Here is a 13,418-nt window from a genome sequence, read left to right as displayed (position 1 = left end):
GGTGGTACAGTGGTTAGCTGCAATCGCCTCACCAAAATAAGGTTCTTGGTTAGATCCCTTCTGTGTGGAGTTTGTATGATTGAGGTTGAGTTGACTGGAGACTCTAAATTCACCATGAGTAGCTGTTTGTCTTGGTATGTCATCCTGGTGACCTGTCCTGGAAGTACCCTACCTCTCGACCAAAATCAGCCAGTGTTGATATGTATCTGCTGCTGACCTCTTTTTGACGTGATGATGTGTTGCTATTGTGTTTACAGCTTGTTTTCGATGCAACTAAGTGGTCAAAAAACATTTAATATAGGTTGGATTTTAACATGGGGGCTATATATGTACTTTTGAAGCTGTTTTGAAACGAAGCTGACGCACACAATTTCATCCGTCTTTCGTTGTGAACATATCCATCAGAAAGAAGTACAAAATGTTCCTTTTAGAGGCGCTGCTTCAACAATCACACAGGAAGAAAAGCATAATGGAAAAAGCAGTCGGCAATCTCTACACCTGCAGGAGACTGAAATAGCCGAGAACGCAACACTGCAACAAAACAGCAGAGTTTAGACTGAGGGGCACGACTTGTTTCTCTCAAATGTAAGAGCTCTCACTGCTGTCGTCACTTTCTCCACTGGCACATTCAAAAAAACTGCTCATGCACAATCAGTCACGCTGCGGGGGGGTCTTTGCAAAACAGGAAATCAGTAAGTGGCTTGGGCGTAGATGCAGCAGTAGAATGCCAGAGACAAAAGTGGAGGAATAGATAGTTAGACACATAAATAAACCAAAAATTTAATACAGTTTTCAATACAAAAGACCATTTCTGTATTTCCTCATTTATTTATTTATCTCTGTGTTATTTATTCCTACATTTATTTATTGCCGCATTTATTCTTTTATTTACTTCTGTATTTCACTCCTTTGTCGTCACAAAGGAGTGACTGATGATTCGCTATGTAAGAGGAAGATATGTAGGGGAATTTATCTTTCAGGGTTATAAGCGGGGGATGAACTGTATTGTCTACAGTCAGTTTTGTTTTCACATCGCACTCCTGTGTCCTCAGATGTCAGGGAACAGCCTGGACCTCTCACATGTCCATTTTTAGGCTGAGAACATGACATCACACTTCCTTCTATCTCTGCACTGGGTGAGGTCAGTAGTAGGAAAATCCCCCCCCCCCCCCTAGTTTAACTCAAACTATCTCAGGAAATATCTACCAGCTCCCAAGAGACGTGTTGTATTAGCACTGGACTGTTTGGACAGAGAGACCACTGACAGAGTCAAGTAACAATGTTCCCTGGCAAGCCACTTCCTCCTGCTCGTCCCCTCTATCTCGCCGTCTCTCTCTCCAATTCTTCGGCACGATGGAATTTAATTAACCGCAACAAGGACGAGCCGTTGGTCCATCACAGGGAGAATTTCTTGTTGTTGTTTCAGACAAAGACATCAGCCATGACACCTCTCTCTAATGAAAAGTAATGAGCTGCCCACTGGCACTTCAATCTCAAGCGTTATCAGTAGGGACTGTGTCCAGAGGAGGAGGACGTGACAGGATCTCCCACAACATCAGGACACAGGAAGCACAGAGTCAGACCTAATGTCAACTGACATGAAAGTGTTACACAACATGACAATTTGGCATGTGACAATAGAAAACCGAGAGGACATGGCTAAAAATAACAGTGCAACTTGACTCAGTGATACAACTACACATCAAATACAACCGACTTTGCGGGGATGTTTTTTTTTGTTCCTGTATGTTGGTCCTGTGATTGACTGACAACCTGTCTAAGGTCTGCCCCACCTCTCACCAAGTGTCATAAACTGGGATTGACTCCAGCGACCCTCAGGGAATAGATGGATGGATGAGAAAACTGACATGATTTCATGCAACATAACATTCAGAGGCAATTTTACTACACAACAGAGGGAAGATTCAGAATGACATCAAATTGAGTTTCATGTCCACAATATTTTGACTGAAGTAAACAAGGTTTTCATTAGAGTAAACTATAGTTATATGACAGGATTGGAAATAGTGATGTTCTGACACTTAACAGGGAGGAAATAAGTGGCCCAAGTGATAAATGAACATGCATTAATTTGGCATATATATGACTCAGCAGAAAGTGACAACACTGACGAATAAACCATATCTTATCTGACAAGAAATGATGGTTTTGAGACAGCGGTCATGACATGACATATCATTAATAACACATTTATTGGACAATGTTTGAAAGTTACTGAGAGTGAGTGGTGAAACAAGATACAGGGTTTAAGGATCCACAGCTGAATCATATAAACTCAGATACTGGTTTAAACTTTTAATGGATCATAAAAAGCATGAAGCTGGCGAGAGGGAGAAGCACCAGCGTCGCTATCTTAAAGCTTGAGCTGTTTTCCCAGGAAAATATCACCCCCCCCCCCCTGCCCCCCACTGCACCATAAGTTTCAATGAGTATATGTCGCATGGTGTGCTGTCTGAACCCTCCTATACAGTTGGCTACATTGTCCAGACAGAACACTGTGCAGCTCAATAAAAGTGCAGAAAAACAGCTCTCTGTTCCACTGCTGAAAAGGCCAGTGGCAGCTCCAGTCTCCTGCAGGATGACTCCGTTTCCCAATAAATCAGCAGGGTGGATCCCGACCCTGCTTGCCACCACACACCATTTGAAGTGGAGCCTGGCGGTCAGTCCCCTGTGGTAATGACTCAACTGGCCAAAACGCTGTGCCACGCCCTACCTCGCCGCCAATCCTAGCCAAGAAGGTGGCTACACGCAGAAAAAGAAGGGCTTTAAAGGGTTCTCTGGTCCATGGTAGGACCATATGAACCCAGTGTGTGAGATCTCAAACTAATCTGAAAAGCTCTTGCATAAAAAACATACTTTACATTCTCAGGGCAAGAAATAATCAGGTCTCATTGAACATTTCCTTGTGAAACATGTGGATTTAACACCAGAAAACCTTATAGAGTTAGTGGAGGATGGCTTTGCTCGGTCATGTTTGAACAAAGCTAATGATGCTACACTGTAATATACAATATCATTTTACTCGTGCAACTTTTAATTAAGCCTTCACTGAGCTCCACGTCCCTTCGTGACTGTGTCTGTACCTGTCGAGCTTCGTGCTCCTAGCAGGACGTATCCAGTGAGTTCACAGGATCACGCTGACAGATTTAAGATTCAAATTCTTGATAAATTTGAAAAAAACTCAAGACAATGTCATGTGTCATTTTGAATTGTGGTAGTATATTTTGCAGACTAATAAGATGAATACTATCGCTGGCAGATTTTCTCAGAACTTACAAGATGGTTCTCAGAGCTGTGCTGATTGTAGCTCATACTACAGTGTCATGCACTGTCTCATGCATTGTGACATCCGATAAGCTGTGATTGGACAGTAGCTGATTGGGGAATGCATGTGGCAAACTGGTGATTGGGTGGTTCTACCGCTGAATCCAATGAAGTAGTGAAAGAAACATTGTTTCGATCCAGCTTCTTGTAAAAATTGACTGTAGTAAGATTGTTTTCAAATTTGACAATGTAAAGGTACCAGTGTTTTAGTCAGACAAAGCAAAACTTCTGAGGATATCTTCTTTGGCTTTCAGAGCTTCCAATGGGTTTTTTCTACATTATAGTTCAACCATCAGTTGAACAATTATTACAATGACAGATTGTTGCAGCCCAGGTTGTTCTGCATGATCCTAGAATATTCCCAATGGTGTCATGCCTAGGCCTAAGAACAGCAGCTGATATATTGAAACATTCAAGTGCCTCTGACTCTGCATTATAAGCATGCACATACTTCAGAAGTGTGTTGTGCCATCAAAGGTCACACAATTTAATTTTAATGAAACCACAAGCACCTTTTTGTGTGTTTTCTTATGTTTGCAGATCGGGGTTGAATTGCCTTTTGAGAGACAAATAAAGCGCTTTCAATTTAATAAAACTGATGCCACTAATAAAAACAGCTGCAGAGAGGGAGAAACACATTGAGTGAGCTGGCACAGTGTTTGTTTGGAATGGGAGCTCTGCACACTCTCTGCCGCGCAATGTGGCTCAGCTTGGTGTACACTGTCTACGAGGGGATCAGCACATGCATGCATGCCCTGCGCTTTGTTTACAGCCTGTGGCCGGGGCGCGGTGCAGCAGCCACATCCAACATCTCCAGGCATCTGCACCCAAACCAGCAGTACCAGCAGCCACACTCCGCTGCCCCTGTTTGTTTTGGTCTTCTGGGAGGAGGGCGACGGGGCTCAGGACCTCGTGTACTCTGTGGTTCTGCAGTACACGTGTACGTGCATGTGTCCTCAAGTGGTGGGAAAGTTGTTGTGTTTTTTTTCTCTTAGTTTTATTATTTGTGCGGCAATGGATGTGGTCTGTGTCCTTCCAAGTCATGCCCAGGGCAACATATATTTACAGATGGAGTCTCATTTTATCTGCAGCTCTATGTTAATCACAATCTTGGTTCCTTTAAAGAAATTATACCATTTCAGGTTTAGATAGAGAAAAGATCATTTAGTTCAAACCATTTTCATTTACAAAAAATGTACCTGCATTATTTCTCCTTACCTTGATCACTGCAATGCACCTAACTAGGAATGAACCTGGGCTCCCTCCACCATGTCAGGCTGATCCAAAACCTTTTGGCCTCATCACCCCTGTGCTTGCCTCCCTACCCTCACTTCCTGTTAAATTTCCTATTGATTTGAATACCTTAGAGCTCACTCCGAAGATACACCCAAACTTCTTTCAGATTTATTTGCCTGGTCTGCTCTCGACCACAGATCTGCGGACGGAGCCCTGCTGGCTACTCCCAGGTCTCACCTCATAACGGGGTGACCGGGCTTTTGCTATCAGAACCCCCCGACCCGCTGCTGAACTTAGACCAACTAAGAAAGAAATATCTATATAAAATGTTTGTTGTTATTGTTATTAACATGTTTTATAAATATGTAAATCATTTAAGTTTCATTTTTACTTGTACTGGATTTATGTGATTTATTGTCAATGCAGGATGTGAGGTCAAAGCGTTATGAGGATTCAAAAGACCAAAAAGCAAATGGGAGAAGAATCTGATTCTCTACACGGTCTTAAACCTCCGAGTAACAACCTGTTAACTCTTCTACTGTAGTTGTTGCAGCTCCATTGACTGGAGGGTGTAGTTGCACAGATCCAGGAGAAGGGACTTTCTGAGGAGTGTGGGAGTGTGTGGGATCAGCCCGGGATGTCAGTGTCATCCTCAGTGTATCTGGTGATTAATTGTATTGAGTGTTGCATATCTTATAGCTCATACTGTGAGGTGCATTGGCGTGTATGTGATCTCTGAAAAATATGACTCATCACTGCTGGCAAAGCCCCATCAAGTCCATTATCACTGACATCATCCGGAGGCTGATCACAGTCTGTTCTTCATGATAAGAGATGCAACAGTGCCACCTAGTGGATGGGGTTTGAATTCAGTAGTGGCAGAGAGTCATTCAGGTTATGAGCTGACCAGGAGTCTGATTCTTTTTGTATCTGTCTCTGTAGGTGATGGACAGCTCCATGCCTCTGATTGGGGAACACGTGGAGGAAGACAGACAGCTGATCACAGAGCTGATCATCAACAAGATGGCCCAAGTGCTGCTGGGAGTGTCCACACCTCAGCCTTCCACTGTAAAGGTACAACTCACAAGGCACTGCATATGGAAGAGCTGTATGTGTGTTTACACCAATGGGTGAATGTGACTTAAACTCTTTCAGTGGTTGATAAGATGAGATATTAGTTCATTTACCATAAAATACCTTAACATCATTAAATGGACTAAAGGATAAGAAAATATAGCCCTTCACATGGACATTACCAATGCTTTTAGACTCACTTTATTAACATTTTAATACTTTAAGCACTAAACGGCCTAAAGTGTGTATACTTTGGTACAGTATATAGATTCTCATGTTGGACAATTAATGTTATATAAAATAATTGGTAAAAGTGCACTTAAGTAATAGATTATAACATGTACAGATACAAATATTTGAGTCTTTGTTATTTATGTTGGGGGGGTGTAATTATGTTGATACCTCTTCTTCACTACTATTTTTTAACATCTCTAATAATAATATTCCATTTAATTACTGCCATTGAAAACATTTTGAATAAATTATTACCACTGTAGTAGTTGTGCAAGTAACAACAGAATACGCAAACATGCTAAACCTCCTGATCCATTTTAACATGTCTCTCTTTGTGTGTCTCCTCATCAACAGACCACACAGCCCAAACGAGGTAAGGAAACTTCTCACTGCCACAACAGTTTCCTCTGCAGCGATGCAGTGCAGCAACACAATGAATGCATATATAAATGTTGTGTGTATCTCCTGCAGGAGGACAGCGCTCTACCTCCGCCTCTCCGTCCTCCTCAGCCCAGGGGTCACCTCAGCGAGCCCGGTCTGCCTCCACCTCGCCCAGCCAGGCCTTCCAGCCCGGTCCCATCCCCGCCTCCACCGGGCCTGGAGCTCAGAAGCAGTCGCCACAGCTAAAGTGAGCCCAGACTTACAGATCGTGTTTAGAGGATGGCATTATTAAATGTCAATAACGTTGTTTAGCCTGTATTTTAGGGTTCATAAATATTTATATTACTGTTCTCATGTGAGGAAGGGAAAGTTCACTTTAAAGATGTTGATTCACCTCTGTCTGTGTTTGTTTTTTTGCCTGATAACACAAAAACTGCAAGAACCGATTTCCGGATTTGCAGATATTTATGAGTGTGTGTAATCTGGTGCAGATCCAAATTAAAATCTGGATCAAGTGAGTTTAAATGTGGATTCATAAGGGCACTTTAAAAGAGGTGTTCCCTGGGTTTTATTGTAGTTATTATTGTTCAGCACAAAAATAGCCATAAGCTGATTGTAGGGGGAGACACAGAGTCAGATAAGACACTTGACCAAACAACATTGAACGTGGTTCAGTGAACATTTATAAAGTAAATATTACATGCAGGATTTAACTCTTTTATTACAAATGTAGAAAGTCTAACTAGTCTTCTGTTTACTCCTCAGCAAATCCCAGTCCCTGACCAACTCCTTCACAGACACGTTACGAGGAAGCGTGACTGACGACGAGGCCAAAGCCGAGACCATCCGCAGCCTCCGACAGTCCTTCGCCAGCCTCTTCTCCGACTAACAAACTCTCCCAGGAGCTTCCTCTTCCTGTCGGTCGTCAGGTGTGGAGAAAAAAAACAAAACCCTTACTGGGTTCATCTGCAACGGAGTCTCTTTCCTCCCCCTGAGCCTCAGCTTCCTGTTCTCTTCCTGTTCTCTCTCCATGTTTGTGAAGTCAAACACCTGGTGCGACACGCTGTCGTCAAACCCACAATAAATGCATCACTAGAAAGGCCAAACGGATTTCAGATCTCCGCGATGATAAGTGAAACTTTAAAAGCTGACATTTTTTTTTTTTTTTCTTCACAGGAGATGTTAAGGGATGAGGGATACCAGTGCAGACGCAGAATTAAACCAAACCTTATTCACACTTCTGTTACTTTTACTCCACAGTGCTGTTCACTTAAGACAATTTAAACACATACACTAGGTCCATATAATCATAAGTTTAGACTTTATATAGCAGATTTGTCCCAATGTACTCGTGCAACTGTTTCTCTTTACCCATAATTTCTTGTATTTCTTTATTTAACAGCACTGCAGGATTCATGTAAATACAAAAAGTTTTAAAGTTGATGCTGTAATTTGAAGCGCAGCATCAATACAGATATCTGAATGCCCTCTTGCATGCAAATCATCAGGCAGCTGATGAGTTTGGCCTTTCTAGCGTTAAATGACCACAGTGTATATCATGATCTCGCTGGTACTGCTTGCTATCTAGACGTTATTCCTCATATGTTCGTCCAACCCGTGAAATTGTTTACTGTTCATGTGTAATTTATTTCTATATTTAGGTATAATTTATTTCCAGGACTTGAACTGACGCGCGGCTTCCAAACATCTACAGCAATATACTTATCTGAATCTGTTGCCGTGAGCTCATGAGAAATGCACCGAGTCCACACGGTTCACCAGCGATCTTTTTCGGGCGTCTTTCCAGCACACCTCTCAGACATCCACGTGCTGTAGACACACATTGGCTCACGTAGTGACTCCTTTACCTTGGCCGAAAAAAACTACCAAAGTGCTTTTTAACAACGCAGTTAAAAAAAAAAAAAACATCCCGTCTGCACTGGGTCAAGAAAACAATCAGACAGCGAACCAACTCATGAGCTTGGGATTTCACAAGGTGCAAATGCTGGACTGGCTCGCAGCCATGGTCTTCCATCACAGCTCAGATCTTCCCCCTGCGACCCTTCTTTCTCTTGATGTTTCGTGCTTTTAGTGAGTAGCACTATGGAGTATTTTTCTTGGGGATTTGTAAAATAAGATCTACTAATGTGTGTTTAAAAGGGAAATGGAGAGGTTGTAATATAAGTTATTTATGTCATTCAGACAGAAAAAGATTTGCTTTGGTCGTGTAACGTCGCATCTTATATCTTAATTCTCCTTTATTCTCTACAACCAGTGTCACCTGGGTTCAGCAGATCATTTAGCATCCTGTTTTAGCTTTTGGTCGCATGGTGTGTGTGTGCGTGTGTGTGTTTGTGCATGTGTGATATCAGTTACTTTCATCCTGCTTTGGAACTACACGTAAATGAATGTACAGTATGTAAAGTCAAACAAAGTCAAACTTAAATCTTGGTCTTAACTTTTCAGAGAAATGTTGATGAAAATATTATGAACACATGTTTGAAATGTCTTAATGGCAAAGGTACCCACATAAGGGACTTGTTATATGCCTGAAGGAAATTTCCTTCCAAATCTGCTCTTAAGATGCAACCTACACTATTATGATCTATGTAAAAATGTATTTAGGTGAAAGAAACCTAATTCCTTTTATTTATTGAATTGTCTGTTTCGGTTGCTTATAGTTAGCACCAAATTACATCTTATACCGGAACCATTACAGTTTATAAATTATAAGATTAGGCAAGGTGAATTATTTCCCCGAAAAAATATATCCTTCAGCCTCGGTGCAACAGTTGCCTCCAGAGAGAGTTTGACTGTATATATTGCTTTTCATGTAGAACACATAACTCATAATCTATGAATTGGTTCTTTTGCATGAAATTATAAAGATGAATAAGCAGAGATATGTGTTTTTCTCCTATTTGGTTTAAAAACCAATTTGTCCTATTTGGACAAAAACGTAAAATATGAAAAAGAATGTGCAAAAGGGTACATTCATTGAGCAGTATAGAGTTTAAATGGACATGTCACGATTCCAAAGTATAACTTTTATTATTAATAACAATTATAATTATGATCATAATCTTCATAATTATAATGGTCCTTATTATGGATAACATTCATACAAATGCATGAATCTGTATAAAATCTATGTCGTGTGTGGGTGTGTATGTGTGTGTTAGGTTGTAAATTTACCATTCTGATTCTGGCAATGATACGATCACTAAAAAAGAACCGCTCATCTTTGCAATAATTTTGTTAATAATAATTTCTACCCTGTTTAGTTTTTAAAGACAAGCCGTTATTTTTCTTAACTAGCATTAGTTGTTCATTGCACTAAAAATGCTCCGTGTGCGTAAGCTTTGTTAGCTTGACAAAATAAATTGCACTCAACATAACGAATAATGGTACGGTCAGGTTTGCAAAAATAGCAAAAATAATCCGATCTTTATCGTCAGTGTGTGGAGCTACAGTTGTTTGTCTAATTCAAGTTGCTAGCTGCTGTTGCTACACAAGTTTAGCATTTCATCCTCGCACAGCACTGTAACCAAATACCTGAATTCACTTTTAAAATGAGGACCAGTATGTGTCATGAATGCTCTTCGTTATGTGAAGAAAAAATTAAATAATGTCGTGTGAAATGCTTCTTTACCGTGATAGTAACATTACGACTGTTAGCAGTAGGCTAGGCAGACAAAACGCTTACATTTGTAGCTCATCTATCCGTTTCTTACACGTTCATATTCTTTATTTGAATTATAGACCGTTTATAAAGATGAATGTCGTGTCCCTGAAGTCAGTCATTTGGAGCCACAGTAGTGATCGTAAAGTGGAGTCACTATATCAAAGTCCCGCCCATACATGTGCTCAGCCAATTAGAAGTCAGTCTCAGCTGTCAATCATGGTGTTTTTCCTGTTTTTGTAGCATAAAATAACGAGTTAAAACCAAACTTCTAGGAGAAACATTTTCTTGAGTTGCACTTTGAATTTCTTGTTAGGACTTATAAGCAGACAGCCACCAGGGGGTGATCGAGATATTTTGGCTTCACATTTGGAGAGTTGTCATGTTGTCCATCTTTATATACGACCTATGCTTTCAACTCAGAGCTTGGTCGACAAACAATCAGTCAGCCTACTCACGTTCAAACACCAGGAAGTCTGTGCTTGGGATATTTGCTTTTATCGCCATCTCGGTTTGTCCAACCTGTTGTTTTGAATGTTGTCTTGTTGTTTGTCATAAATCTGCGTCCAGTGATTGTTTGGAAAAGTAGAACTGATCTGCAGATAATCCAGTGTCTCGTCACTGAGCACTTTTTTGCAAGCGCCTTTGGCACTGTGTCAAAACGGACCAAATTAGCATCTTGTCGTGAGACGCCCTGACAGTCACAATCATATGTTTTTTGTTGTAAAGATACCTACCACTTAGTATGTGTTATACTGCGATGTGATAAGCCATAAACTAAACCATGAGGATTCACTGTCCCTTATGTGCCACGCAATAACGGCTGTGACATCACAGATGAGCTGACTCTGAGCACTGTGTCTGTTACCTTTAAAGACGTTAGGTGGCCTATCCAAACAGTTGAATGACCAGTATGTCTGTCGCGATGAAAGATTAACTCTGATGTCACTTCTCTCAGTTTTAGTGCACTTTGGGTTTAAAATGCATATATATATATGTGTATATATGCTTAACACACCTGATACATTTTTTTGATTTGACTCAATTTGAACTGAGCTGCAAAGTTGACTAGTAACTACCTCAAGTTGGGCAGTGCTCTGCAGGAAGTGACTGTAGAGTGTTAGTACTAGCACAGGTTGTGTGAAAAGAGCAGCGAAGGACAAAGAAATGTGAGACGGAAGTGCTTCCTTTCCATTTTTGATGATTCGTGGGCTCTAGAAAAATGTGAGAGACCAACCCGAGGAAGATCAGAGACTTGATTTCCTTTAACATCCAAACTAACCCTAGCCCCTTCAGGTTAATCTAAGCCTGGTTCTCAGTTTATTTGATGGTTCCAGCCTCTAATGTGAATTAGCGATAAAAGTCCTTTGATCTTGCTTGTTTGATTGACAGCTTCCTCAGCTGGTCACAGCCCTAGCTTCATCCTTCCTTGCCCCGAAATCTCCTAAACGTCTCTCTTGAAACCTGCTGTTGACTTCGCACATGAACATTCTGTTGCTGCGCTGCTCCTTTCACAAAACTGAAAAGTGTTGCATCACATCACTATGTCTTTCATCTTTTTTGGAGATAACACAATACTAAAATTCTTTTTAGCTTATTTTCTATCCTCTTCGTTACGACATGGTTGAGTCACCGGCTCAACCCTGGGTGTGTTGAACTGATGAGAAGCCTGAATATATGAATATATGCAGCCTCAGAGACTTGCCATCAATACAGCTAATACTGCAAGGAAATCAAGTCCTCTTTAAATATGGTATTTGTAAATGAAACGTGAAAATATGAATGTCATTGCACGGGTTTATTCGCCGATCTTTCAGTCCACTGTGTCCCTCCCTCTCCGCTGAATGGTGGGCGATAACGTGTGATACTCTAAGTGTATAGATGTTCGGTATATCGGTGTAAATGTGGCATGAAAAACGACCCCCCCCTCCCCTCTCTGTGTGCCTCAGGTGTGTACATTCGGTCGTCATGTGATCTTAACGTCTGGCTGCTTATTTGTGAGTGTGATGCATCTCATGTGTTTCTGTAATTTATTAGTATTAAGATGAGTTTGTTTTCTGTATTTCACTTCCTTTGTCCGAAAAAAATCCAGATTTATGTTATTAAAACTTTTATTACACCTGCGGCTTCGCATTCCACTTTCTACTGGACCAGTCACCCGTGGAGAGTCCAGGGTATTTCTCCATTTATGGTCACCTCAGGAGACGTCCTGGCCCGCACTCTACCTTTTAAACAAAATCCAGCCTGCAACACGCAACTTTGAGAAAATGTAGTGATAATCCCCAAATCCCTTCATCTTGGATTACTACCGTATTTTATACCTCTTGGCCTGGAGCTCGGCCTGTTAAAAGGCGACTGGCAACCCGAGGCTGCAGAGAGGGAAGCCTGCTGGACGCAGCCACACACTTTCATCCGCTGCCCTCTTCCCGTCAAGCCATCAAATGAATCGTGTTAAGCCCTAATGTTAACAGAGGTAATGTGAAACATATTCAGTCTTTAATGTGTCACCTCGCACACCCTCGCGTTTTATTGCTTTTCAAACAATGCCATCATCGCCCAGATATTCCTCTGAATATTTTATATTGGTTCTTTTTGGAATAGCAGGAGAAAGGTGCTTGGAACTGAGGGTATTTATTGAAATAATAGACGTTTAACATTTCTATTTTAAACCTGCATGAATAGATGTTTTCCCCTCAGTAAACACAACACTGCTATTGTGACATTTAAAGTTGATGTTGGCCTACATCAAATTTAAATGTCACAATATCTGCTTTTCAATACATCCTCTATTGAAAAGCAGCTGCTAATTCACACATGCAGTAGACACGGAGAATTACACTGCATGAGCTGTAACTTGTAGTTGTGTATCTGACCTCCATTAACCTGAGGGAAATGTCAGGCTCTGAAGCAGCTGAAGCGTTTCCCAGCCAGAGTCCCTTACGTCGTCTGACTGACACTTGTTTCTCTGCACGTATCATACAGTGGGTTTATACGGGTTTTTATTTTTCTGAAAATCGCTTGGGAGCGGTAAGACGGAACAACAACAACACAATAAATTGAAAGATGTTGGAGAGCGCAGCTGTGGAGTCAGGAACACAAGGTCCATTGTTAATATGGAAATATTTACAAGTGCAACTTTATGAAATTTAAAGTACGGAGCAGTGTTTAGACTCATGGACTGAAAACAAACTGACGAGACTTCATCTACAATTTTAAATAGCAGTGAATCTTTACCAGCTTATTAATATCAAAGGGTAATTGAATATTTTATTAAACTTGATTAAATAAAAAAATATATTAATACAGAGGAAACTGTTTTGGCCTGATATGTCAGGAAATCAGTATAGAGATTGTCAAACTAAAAGACCTATAGCACAACAGCAGCTCTCAATACTACAACAATTCCAAAACACAACGACGATACACAGTGTACGAAACATTTAAAACAAGTCATATATCATTATCT

General features: G+C 40.9%; 1 protein-coding gene across 1 annotated transcript in view; it reads left to right on the top strand.

Moving 5' to 3' along the window:
• Positions 1–12,071, top strand: part of LOC133948905 (synapsin-3-like) — a 94,751-nt gene extending 82,680 nt beyond the window's left edge. Inside the window, exons 11-14 of the mRNA XM_062382984.1 lie at positions 5,524–5,655; positions 6,244–6,262; positions 6,361–6,517; positions 7,036–12,071. Coding sequence (XP_062238968.1) covers positions 5,524–5,655; positions 6,244–6,262; positions 6,361–6,517; positions 7,036–7,159 — 432 coding nt within the window. The 3' untranslated portion in view covers positions 7,160–12,071. The remainder of the gene's footprint in view (positions 1–5,523; positions 5,656–6,243; positions 6,263–6,360; positions 6,518–7,035) is intronic.
• The last annotated feature ends 1,347 nt before the right edge of the window (positions 12,072–13,418 follow it).

This window comes from Platichthys flesus, chromosome 23 (genome assembly GCF_949316205.1).
Source record: "Platichthys flesus chromosome 23, fPlaFle2.1, whole genome shotgun sequence".
Classification (NCBI taxonomy): Eukaryota; Metazoa; Chordata; class Actinopteri; order Pleuronectiformes; family Pleuronectidae; genus Platichthys; species Platichthys flesus.
This window is presented reverse-complemented; position numbering and strand designations above follow the sequence as displayed.